At 38.8% G+C, this 25589-nt stretch overlaps 1 protein-coding gene across 1 annotated transcript; it reads right to left on the bottom strand.

Annotated features, from left to right (window-relative positions):
* Positions 1-3160: 3160 nt before the first annotated feature.
* On the bottom strand, positions 3161-25365 carry mbtps1 (membrane-bound transcription factor peptidase, site 1). The gene is made up of 23 exons (XM_087796912.1): positions 25213-25365; positions 21009-21445; positions 19923-20186; positions 19009-19215; positions 18733-18843; positions 18548-18657; positions 14352-14468; positions 13769-13836; positions 11266-11368; positions 10265-10416; positions 8681-8842; positions 8463-8607; positions 7965-8153; positions 7727-7899; positions 6725-6840; positions 6500-6656; positions 5813-5937; positions 5671-5748; positions 5452-5592; positions 5256-5387; positions 3989-4115; positions 3767-3897; positions 3161-3708 (listed from the first exon to the last, which is right to left on the bottom strand). Exons 2-23 carry the CDS (start codon positions 21193-21195, stop codon positions 3503-3505), a joined length of 3201 nt encoding a protein of 1066 aa, XP_087653038.1. The 5' UTR covers positions 21196-21445; positions 25213-25365; the 3' UTR covers positions 3161-3502.
* Positions 25366-25589: the final 224 nt, after the last annotated feature.

Genomic DNA, 25589 nt, shown 5'->3' with positions numbered 1-25589 from the left:
TTTTTTCTCAATAGTTAATCTAGATGTTGGTATGGATTAACTCAAATTCAGTGTGAAATCATAGAAATAACTCAAATTTATAATATACTATCATTGTTTTTACTATGCACCTCCCAAAATATTTTAAATATATATTTATATGTAAATATTAGTGTTTTTTCTCAATAGTTAATCTAGATGTTGGTATGGATTAACTCAAATTCAGTGTGAAATCATAGAAATAACTCAAATTTATAATATACTATCATAGTTTTTACTATGCACCTCTCAAAATATTTTAAATATATATTTATATGTAAATATTAGTGTTTTTTCTCAATAGTTAATCTAGATGTTGGTATGGATTAACTCAAATTCAGTGTGAAATCATAGAAATAAATCAGATTTATAATATGCTATCATTGTTTTTACTATCCACCTCTCAAAATATTTAAAATGTAGATTTATATGTAAATATTAGTGATTTTCTCAATATCTTCCAGATGTTGGAATGAAATCACTCAAATTTAGTGTGAGATCATAGAACTAAATCAGATTTATAATATGTTATCATTGTCTTAACTATGCTATCTCAAAAATATTTTAAATATATATTTATATGTAAATATTAGTGTTTTTTCTCAATATCTTCCAGCTGTTGGGATGAAATCACTCAAATTTAGTGTGAGATCATAGAACTAAATCAAATTTATAATATGCTATCATTGTTTTTACTATGCACCTCTCAAAACATTTTAAATATATATATTTATATGTAAATATTAGTGTTTTTTCTCAATATCTTCCAGATGTTGGGATGAAATCACTCAAAGTCAGTGTGAAATCATAGAAATAAATCAAATTTATAATATGTTATCATTATTTTTACTATGCACCTCTAAACATATTTTAAATATATATGTATATGTAAATATTAGTGTTTTTTCTCAATAGCTTCCAGATGTTGGGATGAAATCATTCAAATTCAGTGTGAGATCATTGAACTAAATAAGATTTATAATATGTTATCATTGTCTTAACTATGCTATCTCAAAATATTTTAAATATATATTTATATGTAAATATTAGTGTTTTTTTATCAATATCTTCCAGATGTTGGGATGAAATCACTTCAGTTTAGTGTGAGATCATAGACCTAAATCAGATTTATAATATGTTATCCTTGTCTTAACTATGCTATCTCAAAAATATTTTAAATATATATTTATATGTAAATATTAGTGTTTGTTCTCAATAGCTTCCAGATGTTGGGATGAAATCACTCAAATTTAGTGTGAGATCATAGAACTAAATCAGATTTATAATATGTTATCATTATCTTAACTATGCTATCTAAAAATATTTTAAATATATATTTATATGTAAATATTAGTGTTTTTTCTCAATAGCTTCCAGCTGTTGGGATGAAATCACTCAAATTTAGTGTGAGATCATAGAACTAAATCAAATTTATAATATTTATCATTGTTTTTACTATGCACCTCTCAAAACATTTTAAATATATATATTTATATGTAAATATTTGTGTTTTTTCTCAATATCTTCCAGCTGTTGGGATGAAATCACTCAAATTTAGTGAGATCATAGAACTAAATCAAATTTATAATATACTATCATTGTTTTTACTATCCACCTCTCAAAATATTGAAAATATATATTTATATGTAAATATTAGTGTTTTTTCTCAATATCTTCCAGATGTTGGTATGAAACCACCCAAATTCAGTCTGAGATCATAGACTTAAATCAGATTTAAAATATGTTATCATTATTTTTACTATGCACCTCTAAACATATTTTAAATATATATGTATATGTAAATATTAGTGTTTTTTCTCAATAGCTTCCAGATGTTGGGATGAAATCATTCAAATTCAGTGTGAGATCATAGAACTAAATAAGATTTATAATATGTTATCATTGTCTTAACTATGCTATCTCAAAATACTTTAAATATATATTTATATGTAAATATTAGAGTTTTTTTATCAATAGCTTCCAGACAATAGCCATTTCAAGGACGGTCTTTTCCCCTAGATTTCATCATTTCCGAACGATTTATTATAACCTAATAGTGGCACTCCTGGTGTTCCAGTTTGTAATTTAAGAGCGCTGCTGCTACCTGGCATATAATCGTCTATCTATCTATATATAGGTCATTTATATATGTCATTTTTAGATCCAATGTGTTAGTTTGTCCTCGAAATAACAATAAATAAAAATGGTCAATACATTCAACCAATAGCAGCTCAGTGGCACCCACACACTGGAGAAGTGGCTCCAAAGTATCGGGTGAAACTTAGAGGTAGAGGACCAGGACTGAAGAAAATAAACATCTTCCCACCCCACCTAGAAGAGGGGGGGAGTAGGTGAGGGAAATGTTTTATAAAAATATATTGGTATATATAATGCATTTTAAATGTTGTGGACATATTCACACTATTTTATTAGTGATTTATAAGGGAGAAGTTGGCGCACAACAGTTTTTGCCTTTCAGGCGAATAAGGCCAAAATCAAAAAAATGAGGCCTTGTCCAGACACAGAGCAGTTCATGGCGGTCATTTTGAGGCGAAGAAGAGCTCTCTAGGTCCCTCTGCAGACCCTGTGAGATAACCAAGCTGACTTAAGTGCCCTTTATAGAGATTTAAATTGTAGTGTCTTGAATGAGAGAACCCTTTGAATAACTGAAAACCACATTCAATGTATAAAATATTCAAGTTGATCTAAATTCTGACTAAAGTTAATTTTTTTTATTGGTTTAGAATTCTGGGATTCAACTATGATCAATTTGTTTAATTTAATGTGAAATAAATAAGGTGAGATTTGAAATTGAAAATGTAATTTCTGTGCAAGATTTGAATGTCTGGGTTTAAAAGAAGAGTGAGATTTAAACTTTAGGGAAATTAAAGAATATTTAGAATATCTAAAAACATTTTGCTCAGATTGTAAAGGCCTGCATACCTGGATTTAGAAATCAGAGATCTGAGATTACAAAAGTGTATTATACAATGGAAACTGTAAAAAATAAAAAAATAAAAAATAAAATAATAATCTCCATTTATATAGTGCCTTTCTAGACCAGGGTCACAAAGCGCTTTGACAGCCATTCTGAGATTAAAATGTAAAAAAATAAGTCAAGGTGTGGCAGTTTGAGACAACAGAGTTGAAAATGCATTTTTAATGGAGCAGATACAACGACTTGTCAGCCATCTTTGTAGAAAATATAAAAACTCAGACGGTTGGGGAAAATGGGAAATCTCTGTGTTTGTGCTTCTTCCAAGTGTGTGCCCGTCTGTGTGTGTGTGTGAAGGGGACAAGAATTAATAAATATAAAACCAGAAAGCTCTTTAGTTGATGGCGATGTCATCATGATCAGAGTAATACGTTAGTCCACACCGACCATGATGAGGCACAACAGTGTTTTGCACCAGCACCAGGGGGAGCAATTAGTCCAGAAGTCCAAAAGTCCTCAGCTGCCTGAACCACAGCAGGACGGTCAAAGTCATACTCCGGGGTTCTTCCCGCCCGTGGCTGCCGTGGTCGACTGCTGGTAGTTTGGTCGTTTGATTCTAGGCTTTCTGCGCTTGGGTTTGCTCTTGGACTTGGTAAGTTGGACCACGAAGAAGGACAAGACCACCATCGCACCCAGGAAGGCAAAGACCGGGATGGTCTGGCCCACTTCTTGATTGTAGCGACCAGGCATAATTCCTGCGGACAGAGGTGGTAATTATCATGCTGTAATAAACGGGTCGTCGTCGTGGGTTACCTCCAGGGATGTCCCAGGCGCCGCTCTCACCTGGAGACAGCGGTCGCACCTGCGGACGGTTGGCCCTCACATTGGGCAGAGCCACCTTGTCAAGGTCCACTGAGAGAAGCTTCTGGTGCTTCCAGAGATTGCTGAAGAACAAAAAGAGTCACAGTCCTGAAAACTGAGATGAACCTCTTCCAACAACTCAGATTTGTCTCAATGACCCTTCCATCCACTAACCTGGGGGCCGTCTCGTTAACGGGCTGTGGTTTTGCCCAGGAGAGGTGTGGGCAGGCAGGCAGGGGGCGGGGCTTTGGGTCACCAAGGTGACTCTCCAGGACCTTGGAGTAGCGGTACAGATGGTTTCCTGGGAAACACAAGGTCAAATGATCAAGTAATTAATTTGTTGGTTAAAGGTAACAAGGCTAAAAACTCTTTAAATAGTTGGGCTGTGTATTGGAGTAAGTAAGTAGAGCATTTGACGTAAGTGTTATGACTAAACTAAACTTTAAATGTATTTCTGCGTCATAATTGAGCATCCTGAAGTTTGCTAAATTGGTGAGGGTCTGCTGACATCACACACACGGAACTCAGCGCTGTCACCTTTATTAAGGTAAGGTAATGCAGAACTTTATTGATCCCTCAGGAGGTCTCCTTCGGGAAATTGTTTTGTTTTTTTCCAATAGCCGGAGCAAATACAGCAATTTTTCATAAAAAATAAATCAAAATAAAATAAGAACAAGAACAAAGAGAAATAAAGAGAAAGAGCAAGATGATACAATCAACTAAATATTAAACCACTATTAAACTCTTTAACTCTATTTATTGAATCGAGTCCAATGAAGTCAACATTTACACTAACAAGGACATTTGTTATATTTTATTTTTATGCATCGACTGAAAGTTTCTCTCGTCTCTACAGAACAGCAAAGTTAACTGCTTTGTTTTGTTTAATTCTTATTGTTTCTAGGATCTGCTCATATCTTTTGTTGTGATGCGTCTTTAGATGTTTAATAAAGTCACTGCCGTTGAATCTTGTAGATTCTCTTGTAGAACTTCTTATTATTTATCCTCCTCCCCAAAAATATATATATATTTTTAATAACGATACAGAATTTTGCTTTAGACATCACAGTGTTGTACAATACATTTCTGTTGTTTATTGGATCATTTTACTATTGTATACATTTGTATATGACAAAATCATGTGTACTTTGTTTAAAATAGAACATTGTTCTATTGGGTTTATTCAGTCTGATAAATAGGTAATTCTTCACAGGAAAAAGACCAATATCTGTTATTGAGTCCAAGTTTTACAGTTTTTGTCTGAATTCTTCCTTGTTCACTTCAGCCACATTGTCGTGGAATTGAAGCTACAGTGAATTCTTAAATATATACTTGATGACAAACACAGTTCAACTTTTTCCTTCTTGTAAAATGTGACTTATATTTAAGAAGTACCTTTGGTTTCACCTGTGTAAACAAAGCTAACTAAAACTATCCGTACCTTCCAACCTCTGTGGCAAGGGCCTCTCGGTGCCTGTAGGTGGCGCCACCCTGCTGTGAGAGTGGCTGAGGCTGGGTGGGGTCATACTGAAGGATGTGTACTGCAGCAGAGCGTCCAGCAGCCAGAAACAGTCTGATAGACACATATAAGCGTTAGACAACCAGCTGTTGCAATGGAGAGTGAACGCCAGCGCAACCTTTCTGTCTGTGACTGTCGTCGATGCAGTTGGAGTCTCCGTACAAGGCTATGCGCCCCCCACCCTCTGAGGGGGTCTGGTACATGCCCAGGATGGGGACCCCCTCTACAACGGCTGTGTCCTGTTTCAGCACCTCCAGGCCTGAAGAGAAAACATGGTCATGTGACTTCTGCATGACTGAAGCATCTTCCATGTCTCCATCTCTAAACAGGCTCCAACCTTGATCCTTCAGGTTCTTGGCGATGACGACTCCATCCTCAGGAAAGCGGGCGATACTGCAGCCGGACGCGTAATACACTGGGAACACACTCCACTGTTAACGCTCCATTACACTGAGGAGTAATGTCAGCAGAAGTCTTACTGTCGTGGTCGGCCAGCGTGAAGTCTCCCTCGTACAACCCATCGCTGAACGCCATCCCCCACACAGAGATAAGGTCGTTCAAAGCAGGAATGTTGGCGCCACCCGTGTCAGGCATCCACCACTGCCTACAGGTGAGGTGAGAATGAACACTCATTTGACATAAGAACATGAACCCATGACACACATCAGAGCAGTCAATGGATTGTTACATGGATAGTCACGCCTAAATTTCTTCTTCATGTTAAATTTATCATGGTTTTATTTTAGATTATTCACAAAAACAGATGAGAAAAAAACAAATACCTTTACCATAAATTAAATGTCCCTAAATTCTTGTTAAAAAATGATGGAATGATGATGGAAATGAAGAGTAAAGAAAATTATGAGAAAAAATTTTATAATATGGTGAATACATGTTAAAGGATAAGATAATGTTTTACGCCGATTATAGACATTCATTAAACCACATAGACTAGAAAATAAATGGTGCAGACGGGGTGGGGACAAGCGTCGGATCCCAGGGGGTTAAAAGGATTTCTCAGCTCTTCCCACAAAAGTGACTCTGATCGATGTATTCAAATTCGCTTCAGTGTCAAACACTTTATAAAAACTCTATTGTTTGACTCATAAGCTGTGAGCTTCAGTCAGCTGGAGGACCTCATATTACAATCATGTGTTTTTGCGTACCTGGTGTTCTCGTCATAGAACTTGACCTTTCTCATCACCGACGTGTTGTACCAGTCGCTGAAGATGATGAGAGAAAGTCCGTTGTCAATGTCCCTCTTCAACTTGGTGATCTCCTCGGGAAAGTACTCCTCCTCACTGTCCACCATCAGCAGCGTGCCTGCAGGGATATCTTTGTTCAGTCCACGGACAAGTGAGAGCAAACAGGTTGCTAAAGCTTTTTCCTACCATACTGGCTGGCGTCGAAGCAGGTGATGGGGGCGCCCAGAACCTCCACGAAGTAACCCATGCTCCTTAGGTGCTGGTACATGTCCCGGAAGTTGGTGTGGATATGGTCTCCATTCCTGAGTGGGTCAGACACGGTCAACAGGTCAACATCAGCATAAGGACGTGTGTATGCATTACAGGAGATCTACCTATTGAGTGACAAGAGCAACTGTGCAAAACATAGAAGCTGGAAAAGTAATACAGCCATGACTGATGCAGTGTTTGCACTTTTGTTTACTCTGCAATAAAGTCTCTGCGATTTATTACTGATTTGTAAGTAAGTAAGTAATTTTTATTTATATAGTGCTTTTCCAGACCAGGGTCACAAAGCGCTTAAACAATCAAAACAATATTCAATAAAGTATATACTTTAAAGGTCAAGATAACACTGATAACAAAACAGGAGTTCCAGAAAATCAAGGAAAAGCCTGAACAAATAAAAACGTCTTAAGATGTTTCTTAAAGGAGTCAGTAGATCCATCAAGCGCAAAGAGAGAGGAAGATCGTGCCAAAGCTTAGGAGCAACAGCCTGGAAGGATTTCTCTCCTCTGGTCCTGAGCTGTGTGCGAGGAACCATCAGTAGATTCTGATCCACAGACCTCAGAGCCCGAGCTGGGGTGTAAGGCTGGATCAGATCACTGATGTAAATGTAATGTAAATGTAATGTAAATATAAATGTTTATACCAAACTCTTTAGCACGCTTTTGCAGTGAATGTTACAAGGCTTCAAGTTTTAAAATATGTTTGTTTACAACTGTGATTAATGTAACTAAATAAACTTTTTTCTAAATTTTAGTTTGCTTTTATCTTAATCATGGCCTTATTTCTTAACGAAAGTATTAAAAAAAACAACAAATGATTAGAAAAGAAACGCATTAAAAGAGAACATTGAAAAAATAACCAAATATTTCATCTCTATCAAAATTTGATTATATTCCATGATCGTTTATCCCTAATTCTCACCAGTCCAGTGGGTCGTTCTTCATACGTAGATTGTCCCGGGGAAAGTATCCTGGCGGGTACCTCAGGTTATGGTACTGATCCCACAAAACTCTCTTGCTGCGGGGCGGAGTCTGTATAATCTTTACCTTTATTGGCAGCTTCACGGTGGACGTCATTTCGCCGCCGACCTCTGACTGTAACAAGCATGAGTGAGTATAGCTGGACACATATACTGGACGTCTGTGACTCCAATACATACGTCGTTCTCCGCCGGGGATGCCACAGTGAGCATCACATGACCCTGTGCAATACCTTCCCATGACGCCGCTTTCTTTGCCACGGAGATGGACACGGCTATGTAGCCGGCCCACGGCCACAGAACCGGTGAGAAGGACATAGCCACGTCAATGTGGTCTCCGTTGTGAGGGAGGTATGGCTGCCAAATGGGCTAGGGAGTAGAGAGACATTCAGAACAAAAAAAAGACCAACAGAATGATATATAGCCGAAAACAGACCATCAAACAAACAGATTTTGAGACGGACATGGTCAGGCAGACAGAAATACAGATCAGCATTGACCAAAAAAGATTTCGACAAACAGATAGACTAACACACAAACCAACGAACAGACTTTCACACAGACGGACACAAACAAGTATTGTGACTTACTAATAAGAACTTGAAGTCTAAATCAAAACTGAAATCCAAACAGATAACAAAAGAGTCTCAGTCATCATGACTTCATGTGCGTTGTTACCTTGTCAACAATTTTGCCGGTGACACCCATGCCATTGAGGATAGTCACGTTGATGATGGTGGGCATTCCTCCGTAGTAAATGGGCTGAGAGCAGTAAGGCCACATGTACGGACACTCGGTCAGATCGATGTAGCTCGGCGAGAGACTAAAGGGACGTGGAGAAGACGGTTCGATCACTTCTGACTTAAGAAAAATCTCTGTTCGTGAGGGTCGCTCACCTGGCCTGGGGTCTGTAGCTGTTTAGTATGTGGTAAGCTCTGATGAGGTCCAGCTTCCCGTGACCCTGCTCGAACATGTTGACACCGGGCAGCCGGCGGGCCGACGCAATCAGAGCTTGTTTCATGGAGGCAGGGTTTACCAGTTCCCGGTTCAGGACGGTGCTGGACGTCGGACAAGGAAGAATGTCAGGTTCCACAGATAAAAGTCAAAACGGGATCTTCAACTGTGGAACAAGAGCAGCAACTGGTCCACAAATTGAGGACATGAACAGGAGACAAGCTTCCGTCCTCTGGGACCGAGAATATGCATATGAAAGTAATGCTTACAGTAGGTGAGGAGAAATACACTTCAGTGAACGCCAAGATAATGAGCGTAAAGTGAGATACTCTTACACCTGCTCGTGAGCATGTGAATAGTTTGTGTATGTTCAAGAATGCACCAAACTAATGCTCGTCACTATTGTAAATTTGACTGTGAGATCACTCCTACTGTGACTGAAGTGCGTTTATTTGCCTCCAGTTTCATGTAAAACATTTATGTTTCACCTTTGATATGGTCTCTGTACAACAGGCAAGATGAAGAGGTATAGATAGTTTGATATTAAATATTGTTATCGTCTGTGACAGTCCTGAATTAAATCTCTGATCACGATCAGTCAAATTTCCAAAACCCTCTTTAACTACAAGGGTTAGTCTGTTAGCCATCAGATTGGATCGTCCAAAAGATCATCAAATTTGGTAAACATTAGTAAGTGCATACTTTACTCGGATGACTTGCACTGGATGGACTGAGTAGACTATCAGTCATACTGGAAGGATGTGTGGATTTAATAATCTTCATTAAAAAGGCTGACTTGCATAAATAAGGTGGATAGTGCAGTAAAGAAAGAAGGGCATTTCCTCATATTTGGATACTTTTCCTTTAGAGTAACTTCCAAAAGTCTGATCCCCAAAAAATCTGATCCCCAAGTGCTGATAAGTTAAGGGCCTCATGTATTAGGAATTGCATTGATTTCCTACTAAAGAACGGTTGACCACTCAAACCCAGAAAATGACGACAAATATATACACGAATCCAAGCACTTTTCCTTCGTTCAGCCAAATCAACGTAGAATGCAGTGCAGACAGGTTCATCTTTCCACACCTCTATTTAATATGTCAATCATATTTAAATGAACCACAAGACAAGAGATTCTCCTCTCCACGATCAGAAGGAAACTAATGAAATCATTAATTCAAACAGTTTCCTTAATTTTGAAGATTTCTGACATGAATATCACTATGAACTGTAAATAAGTTCAGACGAGCTCCGATGTAAATATAACATAAACAGTTATTAAACAAGAATACTCTATTAACAGAGGTGACCAGTGGCTTATTTAAAACATCTTCAGATGAATGAGATTTAACAAGAATAAAACTTCTCATCATCACTGAGCGCTAAAATGTGTGGCTCACCTGCGCAACACACACATATTCTTCTTATATTCATGGGGTAAAGGTGTTTTTTACAAATAGTCATCATGTGGTCGTGTATTAATACAACAATAACAAAGAATGATTATTGTTGTTGTCTGAACTTACCTTGCCAGAAGAGTGACAGCACCAGCTACCACAGGTGAAGCAACGCTGGTGCCTGACAGAGACCGACATCCTTCTTTCATCCCAGACCCACGCACACCTGAACCATAGGTGACAATGTCGGGCTTCAATCTGCCATACCCGCCCGGCAGCTCCTGCACATCCACAGCAACATCAGACTTAATGTTTCCAACAGATGATTTAACGCTTGACACAATGGACAAAATTAAAGTGGAAAACACACTACCACCTTTAAACAATTTAAAATAAGGCACAGTAGTGTGTGTTGCCTCCATGTGCCTGTATGACCTCCCTACAACACCTGAGCATGCTCCTGATAAGGTGACGGACGGTCTCCAGAGGGATCTCCTCCCATACCTGGACTAAAGCATCCACCAACTCCTGGACAGTCTGTGGTGCAACATGGCAATGGTGTATGGCTGCTGCTGATATACTCCAGGCACATGAGGTCTAGCATTGTCTTGCATAAGGCTTAACTAAGGGCCAACCGCACCAGAATATGGTCTAACAGGGGGTCTGAGGATCTAATCTTGGCACCTAATGGCAGTCAGGCTGCCTCTGGCGAGCACATGCAGGACCCCCCCAGAGAAATGCACTGTGTGTGAATGTTGCTTCCTAACTGGGTTGATTTCACAGAAGTGTGATTGATTTGGAGTAACATTGTGTTGTGCAAGTGTTCCCTTTATTTTACGTTATTTAAGCAGTGTACATTTTTTTTCAATATAAAAAGTGTAACCATAAAATTTGAGGTTCATATTCACCACTTCTTTTTCTTGACAAACATTCCATGGTTAATCAGATTACATCACATCCTCCTGGTGTAGCTTCGCTAGGATTTTACGACTGATCACATTTAGTCTCTCTACAACATCTCTGAAATGTCAGTCCATTATCTTTAGATTTGAAGGTACGTTTAAATTTGCCTTATAGCTCAAGTTTATCATTTTAATATAATAAAAGTGTGTGTTGGTTGTGCTGCTCACCCAGGTGGTCATGCCTCTGGAGGAGAACCTGGCTATGTTGTCTTCGAAGTCAATCCCCCCGACACCAATCACATCCATTTGGTCTGCTGGATTGTTGAGCGTTCTGCGGAGGAGAGTTAAATGAATGACTAGGGTTGCTTTACACCACGTCAGGCACAGTCTCTTAAAAAGTTTGTTTCCTGGAATTGCGAGGGTCTGCAGCACCAATAATGTGATTCCCCTTTCTTTGAATGTTCTATTCTAATAGTTGTATAGAGTTGAACTTCTGTGGGACTTTCGTTTGAGTTTGATGCAGTTGCAAAATAAGAAGATCTGGTTGGTACAGTCGTGACATTAATGTCAATTCTGTGACGAAATAATCGTTGATAAAGAAATCCGATAAAGAGAAGCTAGTTTGTCCTGATAGAACCACATTTTACAGCTATAGTTCATGGACATTAATAATCTCTGGTTTCTTTCATCTAGTTGAATAAACTGTACCCATCATAGAACATTTAATAATAACATATTTATATCCATAATAAAAGGGAAAATTACATAAACATCAATAGCTGAAATAAAAATAAATACAATAAATTAAAATTAAAAAATTGCAAATTAATGTACACTTGCAATATTAATGAGGTCACTAGTCAACTATTTAAATGGTCCCAGTCTCTCAAAAAAAGTCACACATTTCCATCCGAAAATGTCAATTCACTTCCCATTTGTTTACTCCAGACTTTGTGACGGATCATTCCCAACCATAGGAATAGACACAATATTCTTTTAAAGCCTTCACATTTATCCTTCAACAAATACTCTTGCATGTCAAAGCTAAAAATTGAAGTGTGTGTATAAAACACAAAATGTACCATAATTTTGAGAATTGGATATTAAGGTTAACTTTCTTGTGACTACCTCAGTAAATCAAATATGATATTTGGTGTTTGAGTTAATTTGCTTCTTCTGCTTCTATGTCTCTTCAATCATGATTATTACCTGTTGTATACAACTTGTATCCCTGCCATCAGGAGTAGATATCGCCCACAACAAGCACTCTTCATGCCGAACCGCTCCACCACTGATCACATCTCTGCACTACGCCTTGCCATTGAGAAGGCACGGTACTGAAAGAACCGCCATTTTTACATTGCGTTTATTGATCTCCGAGCTGCCCTCAACACTTTGGACCACGCCTCCCTCTGGAAGATTGTGAGATTGCTAGGAGCACTCCAGAAGACAATGACCCTCTTCCTGCAGATGTACAACTCTGCGGAAAGCTGCGTCAGGGTGAATGACTCAACCTGGCGGATCTGGAGTACGCCGACGACGCCACCATTCTGGCTGACGATCACGAACGACTAACGTTGTAAGACAAGGAAGCGAAGTAGCTCGTCCTCAGCATCAACTGGGGTAAAGCAGAACTCATGCACACTCAGGCCCAGACCCGAACCACTCGTTCTCAACTCAAGCACAGTAAACTTTGTCTCGTCGTTCAAGTACCTTGGCTCGATAATCTCCAAGTCTGGCCCCTGAACCCTGAGATCAACCAGAAACGTGCCAAAGCTGCTGCGGTCCTATAGTTTTCTATAGAAACTCTCTGGCGCCACCGCCACATAACACAGCATACTAAACAGTGCATCTACAAACCCTCTGTCCTACCAGTACTCCTGTACGGAAGCCCAACTTGATGGCTTTGACAGTCGAGCCCTACGGAGGATAGCCGGCATCCGATGGCACGAGCATGTCAGCAAAAGCAAACTCTGTGACCCGACCAAGCAACCTCCTGCTTGCCGCCCAGAAGCAATGAGACGGATACGCTACCAGAGCACCACACCCGAGCTGGACTTTGATCCCAAACAGGAAGGTTGGCGGCGGCCTCCCTGTACCCGATGGATGCATGTTGTGGGACGAGACGCGAGGAATCTCAACATCCCGCTTTCCCATGCACCGCAACTGACTGAAGACAGAGGAAGATTGCGAGGCAAGCTAGTCAAGCTGGTCGCCTCGACACACTACATGCAAGAGGATGAGTGAGTGAGTGAGTGAGTGAGTGATATACAACTTGGAAAGATGAGGTTTTATTAAGTTCAATAATACCAAAACAGGTATTATAGGAGATTTTAGACATCCCCTATCATATGGTAGGTAAGAGTGATAAGAGTTACAATCTGGGACTGTCTATTATTCCATATGAATTTGTTTACATTTTTTTAATCTTCACAACATTTTTACTGGTGGTAGTAATGAAAAAAAAATGATGTAGTACTTTTGGTAGCATGTTCATTTTTAGTGAGGCGAATCTTTTGCTCGTTTGTTGGCATGAACAGCATTCAAGACTCATTCATGAACCTGTTCATCCTCATAATGTTGAGGAAATGTTCTCTAGTTGTTTGGCACCCCTCCCCCATCATAGCATGTTTAAAAAAAAAAAAAGGACTGTATATGCATTTTCAAACTCTTGCTGGGAACACAGAGTTACTGGGGCCTTGAGATAGTTGACAGAGGCCGACTTACGTACCCATATAGAGGTCCATCATTCCCGATGGCAGAAACCATTATCACCCTGTTGGCTGTCAGCTCCCAAACCTAAAAAGCAAATGCATTGTTTCATAAGAGACTCTCAATGATGACTGAATGTTTACCAATCTGTTTAAATGTCGGCTCTGCATGCAAGTCACCTGAATACAGGCAAAAAAACATAAAATTAAATGGCAATCGATTTCAAAATCTTTTTTTTTAATTTTTTTTAATTGCAATTATATTGCGAAGCAAATTCCCTAGTCACAACTACGACAAACTTTTCTTTCACACACTGAGATGCTAATGTAAGGTGTGAGTCCTCAACTGTACAACACCACCTTGTTTTAGATCCGGTTAAACGCAGATGTCGATCAGCAGCTTTAAAGAAGGTGGCTCCTCTATTGCTTTGCTTTTCCATTGAATCTTTTGTTCGGAGCAGCATGATAGCAACATTTTCATGCTCATCTTGTTCTGTTAATTCGCAAGTGGCGTAATCACCTGGTATGACCGGTTACACTTAAATGAAGTCATGTCTTGGAGGTGCAGTAAGAGAGTTTACAAGCCAAGAAAATTAGAATCACCTTATCAACAAAGGGGTGATCCATGAAGTCCGGCCCGCCGATGCTGAGGTTCAGCACGTCGATCTTCTTCAAGATGGCATAGTTGAACGCGTCGAGGAACCAGGAAGTGTACGACACCTGTGATGAAGACAATTGACAAAAATATGTATTCTTCTTAAAAAATAAAATTCACATTAACTCCTAAACTCCTAAATTAAGATGTTTCAATAATATATAACTCTGAATAAAAGAAGTGTACACTCAATATGACCATATATTAGAACAGCATAATATAAACAATCCAATAAACTAATCTGAATATGATTCAAAAAAGACACACATGCACTTCTGTGTGAGGGACCTGAGAGCAGAGAGGTCTGGAGGACTTTCCTTCAGTATTGTGGTTTGAACACAATTTTAATAGAAAGACTAAATAATCACATTAGTATTGACAGAGACTGTGTGGTGCGGGATTAAATGAATGATGATGATGAGAGTGGATCCTAAAACTTGGATCATCATTTGATCTGTGATTAACACGAATTAGAAGTTAGTTAGTAAAGCGTTTAACAGTATTATGAATATACTAAACTTGTTAAATGTATTTTTGTGACAGTCTTGTTCTTTCTTTAAATTTAGCCGAGCGTCCGCTGACGTCAAACACATGGAACTCAGAGCTGTCGGCCTTTATTCAACAAGTATTAAACACAAACTCTATTTATTGGATTGAGGCAGAGTCCAATGAAGTCAACAATAACACTGATGACAAGAATATTGTTATGTGGTCGACTGAAAGTTTCTCTCATCTCTACAACAGTATTTTTCCAACCTTTTTAGAGCCAAGGAGCACTTTTTCTATTGAAAAATCACAGGGAACAAGTTAAAAATGTAAAAAGTTCTTTAATTGTCAAATATGCATGTATCAAGACATACAGCATACATCAAAATTGTGGTCCTCTCAGACCCACACAAGCTACCTTTAAAACAATCAATCCCCAAAAATCCAGTCCATCCAATTTGCTCAACATTACTTGTACATACTCAACTCTGATGACTCCCACTGAATGAACGGTTAATCAGTCATGGAAGGATGAAATCATCTTCATGGTGAAAAAGTTCGACTTGCATAAATAACTGAACTCTGCAGCTCGTGTCCTGACTAAGACTAAGAGGCGCGAACACATTTCCCCTGTGCTGTCTTCCTTACATTGGCTTTCTGTAGAATTTAGAATACAATTTAAAATCTTTCTCTTAACCTATAAACCCATACATGGTCTAGCACCAACATACACTAAAGATCTAATCCAAACTTACCAACACTCTAGGACCTTACCATCCTTAAACTCGGATCTATTAGTTATACCACAAATCTCTAAATGTAGATTTGGAGCCAGGGCCTTCAGTTTTCAAGCCCCTCTGCTGTGGAACCAACTACCGGCTTTTGTCCGGAGGGCAGACAACCTCTCCATGTTTAAAAACAATCTTCAAACCTTAATTTTCGATAAAGGCTATTATTAACCTAACTGTTTATCTTAGCTGCTATAGGCTGAGAATGCTGGAGGAGAATGCTTTAGACACCGAGCTCTGTATATCCTTCTTTTCTGCATTATATTCATCACCTTTGCAGTTTAAACCCACACTTTTAATTTCTCTTCCGGAGCCCCACGTCATCAGATCCCGAGTTCTCTCCAGCACCTCCATGGACCCTCCCATACTCTCCTCTTTTTTCTCACTATATCCTCCCTCACTCTTCTCCTTATCCATCCGTCTACCCCCCCATCCTTCCTCCCAGCCGGTCAAAGCAGGAGGCCGTCAACAATGAGTCAGGTTCCGCTCGAGGTTTCTGCCTTCTAAAAGGAAGTTTTTCCTCGCCATAGCTCACTGCACAGTGTTTCGAATATTGCTCATTGCAGACAGGTTCAGGGGCTATATATACAAAGATGTTTGTTGATTTTGTTTATGTTTACAGTCATTATCTGATGGTGTATTTTTAATTTATAAGTGTCATCTTCAAGGAGATAGCTCTGATCACGTGATCACACAAGGGAAACCGACTTTAGCTGCGCCTTTATTTTAACCTACAGCTTCTGTTTGATAAAACTGTTGTAATGTTGCAAACAAGAACATCTGTGACTTTTATAGAGAAGAAGTAGGTTGATCAGAAGCGGTTCATTTTGTCCGTATGAAAACAAGCATATAATTCTTTCCCATTTTTATGAATTGCGTGAAATATCTGATAAACTAGAAGTGTAAATGGATCACATAACAAATAAAGATTATCAGTTAAGGGAATGAGAAACATTTGTGAATCATTTAATATCCACTCATGTAACTAAAAAAACGTGTGTTACAATTATTTTATTTTTTTTAATCAATATGTGGTGATATTAGTGGTGTTGAATCTTGTGCCGTGTTTTCTCCATCAAACGTCCTCATACATTACTGCAGCAGAGCCGCTGCTCTGAGTTTGCGAGTGTCTTCAGTGCAAATATAATTCTTTACCTGCTTAGATCCGATGTGTGGATTGCAGCTTTTTCACCGATACCTGATCTGACTTAGAGAGGCTGGGTTGGACCGATATCAATATCAGATCGGTGCATCCCGAATATTTAATGTTCGTTTTGTTATGAGAGGGTAAGGCGACAGAGGGTGCAGTTTGCAATTTGCAGATCGATTTTCAAGATTGCAGCAGAAAAATTAAACAACCTGCAGTTTTGTAAAATTTGCAAAATAATCACGATAAAAAAATGCAGTTTTCATAACGCAAAGGTTGCGATTTTATTTAATTCTATGTTCATTTGATTTTCAGTCCATCGTGTATTCAAGTGACTTGAGAGCGACGCCGAGATCAGCGGAGCAGAACAAGCGCGAGATAAAAGTAAACAGAAACTCTCCGCTTTAACCCGTTGATCACTGACGTCTACAGAAGCTAAAGAGCAGCATTATATATAACAACTGTGTGGATAACATGCTTACAGTGTCTCAACAACATGGAACAACGTGTAGTATCACACTCATGACTAGGGTCGCTTCCCTTGAAAAACGAAGTATCCCGTAATCAGAAATATAAGTGTATTGAGGCCCTTTGTCCCATATTGCTGTGAGAGTCAAATAGTCTGTAAAATGTCAATAATATTAATGAACAACAGTGCCTTTTATATGAAAATTGGACCTTGGACCACTTCTGCTCTGTGACCAATGAGCTGACAGTGCAATCATACACGAATATGACAATACAGAATCCGCTCATCTCATTGGTTGAGGTACTGTTGCTTGCCAAAGTAAATAGTGGAAGACAACAAAGCAGTATGGACCAATGCGACTGGCGTTCAATATCAGTACATTTACCACACTCTTTTAATCTTTCCTCTGTAGAACACAGAACCATATCTCATTAATGGTAAATCAACAGTCCAAGAATTCAGCTGCCAGTGTTCGTAATACCAAGCTGCAGTCTGCAATTTTCAGATCGATTTTCAAAAAAAAATTAAGCAACTTTAAACTTGAATCTTTTATATTAATAATCCATTCGGTAAGAAATCTTTCTTGGATTTTGCACACTATCTGGAGAAACTGGGTCATTGTCCAACACAAACATTTTAAATAACTGACATTTTATATGAATTTAAGCCACAACAAGAAAAACTGAATAAAAGGTGATTCTCATTTTGTGACTAAACTATGACTTGTCTTGCTCAGAGTTTTACTCTTTAGCAAAGACAAAGTGCTCCTCACAGCAGCAAAAGATCAGAGGAAATATAAAGCTCGTCATTATTTATTGTTTTATACTAATTTGAATTTGAGATGAATGAAAGAACCAGACTAATGCATAACACAGAAAATAAATATTTCTACCACTGGCTGCTGACAAGAACATTGCTCTGATTATTGTGGATACCTACATTACAGGAAATATACCTGACGATTGTTTACATCTTTTATAATATAAGATTTATGTTCAACTGCATTTTTGAATTTGAACAAACTCTACAAACCATTATTCTCAACTGTCATGAATGAGACAAGAAAGTGAAAATTGTGAATGACTAGATTCATTAAAAAAATATATTGTTATAATAATTATAATGTATGTAAAGAGGCAAAAAAGCAAAAAATGATGGGACAAAGGTGCTATAATAATAACTAATAACAGATTAAAAACAATCTTGAAATAACTCTCAGCAGAGGTAGAGGAAGATGCAAGTCATTGTATGTACCTGGTTGTTGGTGAACACTCTGAAGATGTGGAGCTCTGAGTCGGGGGCGAAACCTTGACACTCTCTCATGCTGGCAATGACTCCGGCCACAAAGGTGCCGTGACCCAGACCTGAAAGATACATGGGGTCACCGAAATTTTCTGGGAGCAGCTAGGAAGTCCAGTCATATCTGTGCGTCTCCTCACCGTCATCAAGCGTCTTCTCGTTGGTCCAGTTGGTTCTCTCTTTCACGTTCTTGAAGTGTGGATGTTTCTCACTGAGGCCTGTGTCAAACACGGCCACCTTTACGCCCGACCCTGAGTACACACAAGTCACAAGTAAACCTTTAAAATGTAAACCAACCATCTCTAGGAGAACCACTGGTTCCGCAGGCTTCTCAATACAGTCAAGTGTTTTACTATTTTAAAGACCAGACTATTTCAACAGAAATTGTCTCCTGAAGTTCAACAAGCACCAATTACCTGTGTGTCCCATCTGCCAGAGCACATCAGCCTGCAGGATCTGAGCCACATGGCGGGGAATCGCTCGGAGCAGTCGTCGGCTTGAGTGGCGGCCAGTAGCGTGCCAGAAACCAGAACCCAGCGACAGGCTGGTCCGCCGGAAAGGACGTGAGGACTGCCACTTCTGTGACCCATGAGTACTGTTGCAGGGAGCTGAATATTCTGGAGCTGTGGAGACAGCAAAAGAGGTGATGACTGGACTGACTAACGCCAGATTCAATAAATCAGTTTTATTTGATTCCTCAAATCACACGATCAATGTTCTGGGAGGGTTTGGGGGGCTGGTCTGAGCTTCATGCGCAGCTGATCAACATACACGCAAATTAATATTACATTTATAAAATAAACAATTTCCCGAAGGAGACCTCCTGAGGGATCAGTACATTTTTTTTTTTTTTTTACCTTACCTTAAAAGTGTTTTGATAACAAATGACAAATGAACAAATCATGTGACTGTGTATTTTACAAGTTTTTTTTCAAGGAGCTCTGCTTTCATTCCGCATCTTTACTTTGATCAATCTAATGTGATGTCGTTCCACAAGAACGTCTGTGACTTGAAGTGCTCAGATGCTGATCATTTTGTTTGATTTATGATAAAAACAAGCAAATAATTCCTTTAAATTTTTTCTGAATAGCATGAAAAAGATTAAAATGTTCAGTATAAAATGATCGATGTTGTATTAATAAATAAAGATCATTGGTTTGGTAAATTACAACATATTTATAAGTTTGTGAATAATTTAATATCCACTTGTGTAACTAGAAACACACTATTTTTTTTATTTTGAGGAACAAGCAACCTTTGTCCTCCCGCCGTTCCCCCCAACAACACAAATCCAGCTGTCGTGCCCTTTTCCTCAACAACCCACACTTACAAGGGATGTACTTGAGCGAACGGAACACTTTGCGTTGAGGGGTCACTCTCTTGATGTAAGGATGTTTCTGCAGGGTCTGCAAACTGCCTTCCGAAACCCATCGGATGTGGACCAGCTCGAAGTCGCTGGGGAAGTCTGATGCTGGGTTCTTTCTGGGTACTATGTGCCACTCCAGGTCACCTTCCACAACATTCTTCAGAGCGCTGCTGATGTAGAGGATTCGGGCTTTGGCTGAGAAGTAGTTGGTGAACGCAACAATGTATTCTGGAGAAAACAAGACAGACACTTTTCAGACTATGGATCATAGTCATCTGTAAGGCTTACATGACCACAGTCATGAGAAATTTTAAAATATAATGCTACCTTTGAAAATTGCTAATAAATGAATGGACAGGGCTGGACGATTTATCATAAACAAAACAACCGAAATGGAAAATAACAAATAATGTGAATGGGAAAGCTGTGGCCTCACTGTGCTTTGGCTGTCAATGACATATTTTAACGTCTTAACACTAGTCAATGTGACTTCAGCAGTTGATTAAATCTTTTTCTGCCAGTTACACCTGTGAAGCCTGAGTATATGTCACGTGACTCTCATCTCGCATCAGTTCACGAAACAGTTGGTCGGATTGAGCCGGGCATTTGAATAATAAACAACCATCAACAATCTTGTTTTGTTGTCTTTGTTTTACTGCCCCATTCTCCAGCTTCAGTAAACTCCATTAGAAACATCAACCTAAATATAAAAACACATTCTTTCATGGTATCAAATGTAAAAACAACTTACTTACTAATATACATTTCCATGATGTGACAATATAATTTATACACAGTAGATGTTGCTTTCCTCATTTGTAGAAAATGTAGTTTCCCTGCTTAATGATGTGGTATACATTCACTTTATTTGCTACTCAAGAGATATGATTGTAACTGAAAAACATGTTACGTTTTGTATATTGATCGGAGTTTCAATCACCAAAGGTTCAGTTATTGAAGTTACACTAATTCTACAGATGTAACATGAACAGGTTTTTATGAATTATTTTAAAAATAATTTCTAAAGGAGAAGCAGCAAAACCAGCTCACCATGTTCGACCACTTTGGTGGAGAACTCCAGCTTGATTGAGTGCTGGGAGCAGTTGGATTCTTCAGAGAGTGGAGTATGGTCCAGGTTCGGGTAAAAGGCAGAATTGTCTTTTTCCAAAGGCTCCATCCCAACAACAGATAGGAAGCTGGCGAGTGCCAGCAGGGACGCCCTAAGAAGGAGGAGCATTCTGAGTTCAAGTAAAGAGAGAAGCGGTTTCAGGTCCAAAGCTCCAACAGAGAGTCCATGCTGTGAACGTCACAGGCAGATTGATTCATTTCTTTCTGCGTTTTCTCTCCATGGTGCTGGTCAGTGATGGAAGTCAGTCGCTCTGCCAGAGTGGAATCCCAGATGCCATGTGGATCAAGGAAGAAGGGAAGGTGACTGGAAGTAGCAGGGACAGGGAAAACGCTTCTGGTTTGTGATCCCTTTAGCTCATCTGTGAAGAGTGATTAAACAAGTTTTAAAACACACCCAAACTTAACTTTTTAAAAAAACAATTAAATGTTGCATCATTGAAAATGCTTTATAAATCTATACATTTATTTAAATCCACTGTGTTCTCAGAGGTATACTATTAAAATAGTTAAGTTTTGTGTTGGCCCATGGCAAAAGAAAAAAAAGGAAAAGAAACCCTATATAGATTTGCACCATGCAGACAGCCAATAACCGCCGCTGTTGATCTACCTCCAATCTTTACCGCCCTACAGAAACAATCCAGAAAGAGCAACATTCACTCCAAGATTAGACTCCAAAAACAAAACAGCTGAGCTTTTGTTTCCATCACAACTGCTGGTGCCAAGAAGGAGGTAGGAGGGGTCCGAGCTGAGGGATGAAGAGGTTGCTGACAGGTTTTCCTTCTTTAGTTTTTTCTTTAGACACACTGAGGGAATGTTAGTGCCGACAAATTGATGTAATGGTCATAAGAAAGTGTTTTGAATTTATACTTGATTAAAGGAAATTATTTTATGATTATTATTTTAAGCATACGCATACGACATAACCAGTACAGTTACATTTCAAATAGAGTTTGAGGCTTTCCTAGGCTCTAATATTAGGCCTTTTAATGTTGTTTTTTTTATTGTAAAAAAAAGAAAAGTCATTTGTCTTCCATGCACACTTGCACACGGAAGAAGGGGGAAGATTCAATATCACTTCCTTCTGGCCTCAATCCAGGACAACCCTGAAATTAAATACACAGTTCCACTCTCAAACAAAGCACCAGGACAAAGCCACACACTCATAAATACTCTCACACCCTTCAGCGACAACATGAGCTCACAGCCTGACCAGTTCCAGACATGACCCTGTGTGAGGCTCTTGAAGGGAGTTGTCAGAAGAGAGGACTGCTTTGTGTGGTTTGACTGTGGCAGTCTTTCATTACAACAAACTTTGACTGAACAATCCGGCTAAATTGAAGCTGCAATTATATCACTCATCAAAAGAGAAATGCAAGACTGTACCCATATACACAAGTTTAAAAAAAGGGCTAGGGGATCTTAAGTTATTTGGGAGTCAAAGTGGCAGATCTAAGAATCAAAATTGAATCTTTATCTAATGTGGAAGTTTGAATAAAAATGTATAAAAGATGAAGATCATCTGATCCTTCAGATGAACCATCATCTCACAGGTCTTATTCTTTTTCTTAACTAACTAATGCTCTCTCTTTGCACACATCACAGTACAATATGGGCTCTGATAGATGAAGTACAACATTTATATTGACCGTGGATGCAAAACACATTCCCCGGCAGATGGTGTGTTTGTTGTTAATGCACCTTCAGTCTGACAGACAGTAACAATAAGTGATGTCAGCTGGAAAAAGGCAGCTAAAAGAGTCATGAATGATGATGATTTTGCAATTGATTAATAAGTTAATTGAATGAAATTGTCCATAGGTATGAAAGTGTGTGTGAATGGTTGTCTGTCTTTGTGTTCCCTGCGATGGACTGGCATCCTGTCCAGGGTGTCCCCTGCCTCTCGTCCTATGATACTGGGATAGGCTCCAGTCTCCCGTGACCCCGGTAAGGGATAAAGCGGTAGAAAATAAATGAATGAATGAACTTCCACCATCTGTAAGCAAAATTTAAGGAGCTTAATCTTGAGACATTGTGGATCTTTTTGTTTTCATGTCCACCATTTGTACTAGAGTGGGTTTATCCTGTTTAACAAAACACATCCAGGGTTCTCGCCAGCAGCATTCAACACTGGGATTTTCATCCCCTACGCTGTGTGTCAAGCGGCGTAAAGTGAATTTTCTTTTGTTTTTTCTTTTATGAATTGTGTCTTAATCGTACCGTTGTGTTGATGTATGATTTAATTTTTTTTATATCGACCTCGCTCTTTGCACCCAAGGGAAAGGAGAATTGTGAAATAAAAACCCCTTAATAAAAAGCTCTGCCTTTATTTAACAAAATGTGTCCGTAAAAATGCAAAAAAATGAAATTGTGTTTAAGTGCGTTTCAAAATTTCCCAAAACATCAACCCCCGGACCCTCCCTACAGTATTTGCGCGGCTGTGCGGTGAACAGGTCCCCCTACGCTGTGAACAAATCCTGGTGAGAACCATGACTCCCATTTATTATCTGCAGCTTTAATGACACAGCAGTTGAGCAGTGTGAGCTTAGAACACTTGTAAAGAGTTTACTGATAGGGGCGTTGACAATAACAGTATATCAAAGACCCCAGCCTTTAGGGGGGTGGGGGGGGAGATCAACAACAAGTTCCTGCTCCAGGTCAGGAAACACAATAGTGTTAAATGATCACCATATGCTGGTTTGACCGAAGGTAATAAATCAGAGATCCTGCCCACAGGTTAGGGCAGTAAAAGTTCGTCAGGGAACACTTGTGTCATGACTCAGAACCACAATCAAACTGGGGGCAAAAAGATCAACAGGAAATAAAGACCACGATTTACCCACACACTGCACAAAAACTAAATCATACAGCCTTTCTTCACAGATAGAAAGACAAGATGGGAAACCACTATATTTGATGACTAGCTGGACGATAAACAACTGGAAAAAAGCTGTAGAAAAGGAAACACGTCAGAGATATTTGAGCTTAACAGTGAATCAGGTCAGTTTCAACAAAAAACAAAAATTACAGCTATGACTCACGTATGGCGTTTCAAGAAAAAAAGAAATCGCTCATGCTGATGGAATTTGAATAAAAATCTTTTAAAATAATAGCTTAGAAATCTCAAAAGTTCACAAATTCAATATAAATAACTAAACTTACTTGGAATAATAAATAAATAAGTTTGCTATGCCACAATAGACAAATAAAGTACTGGCATACATTTTTTGTGAGTTTAGAGGCAACAACTTAAAAAGAAAACATGTGGCCGAAACAAAATAATGATGTTACTGATATCAATCATAAAATAACTTGATTCCCTGATTTAGGAATTTTAATTAGACTAAAAAGACAATGTTCTGGTTTAATTTTCCTTACTACTACATCCACTTGTAAACATGCTGCACTGGATAAGTACAAATATAGGGTGACGAACATCAAAATATTTATGTGAATATTCACATCAACAACCGTTATTTAACTCGTCTAAATAAGTCAGTTGTTGATCTCTGATGATCATGTAGTTTAACCCACATTGGGTATTAGTAAGTTAAAACCAACGAAACAATGAAACATGAATGAATGAAAACAAATGCTCCTGATACAGTGGATCTTTGTATGTTTGTCAAGTCAGAGAAATTATATGTTTAGGAGAAACAATAATGGTGGAAATGTAAACTAAATTGTATCTGCATGTGTTTTTGGCAGGTCATGGTAATGATATTTTTAGGAAACATATTAAGACTAATAATATAATAATTCCTTTAAAACTTAAACTTAAACTAAAAGAGATTCCTGAACCTCTTTGTGAGAAGCTCAAATACAACATCTTGAGTTTAAAAAAAAGGATTCAAACCTATCGTACAGCCTGTTAGCAAACCAAACCGCAGCGAGATAATCGTGTTCTACAGCATGAAACCGAATATTTTACGTCAATCTTAGTCATAGTTTAAACCTGAGGTGGGGATGTTAGTAAAAACAAGATCTTCGAGCCACAAAAGCTTCGGTTGGACGTCAGATGTGGGGCTCGGATGTGAACCTGGTCTGTAAACAAGGAGACTCACATGCAGCGCTAGCTAACAGCTAACACTCTTTCAGCTGCAACACACTCAAAGAAGCTGATTCTCACCGGAGTAAAGTCACATGTCCGTGGAAAATGTTTTTTATCGCTTTGCTGTCTGTGTTCTAACCCTCTTGGACTCACAACACATGGAACACGCTCCACTGGACAATAGCTAGAAGCAGTCGCCGCAGACCTGAGTGGTAAGCCTTGGGTTGCCATATTGTTACCATCTATCCTCCTCAAAAATCATCGAGCTACATCTTACCCAACTATGTCCATAACTGGTCACAAAATATTGTTACCGATTATAAATTATGCAGCCTATCATTTACCATCATTTTTTTTAACGACGAGTCTTCATACCTCAAAAATGTACTAACTCGGCAACACAAACCTGGCAACCCTACAGGCCCTTCAGCCCATCCGCCATGTAACGTGTTTGC

Source organism: Callionymus lyra, chromosome 8, assembly GCF_982586985.1.
Source record: "Callionymus lyra chromosome 8, fCalLyr1.hap1.1, whole genome shotgun sequence".
Lineage (NCBI taxonomy): Eukaryota > Metazoa > Chordata > Actinopteri > Syngnathiformes > Callionymidae > Callionymus > Callionymus lyra.
This window is presented reverse-complemented; position numbering and strand designations above follow the sequence as displayed.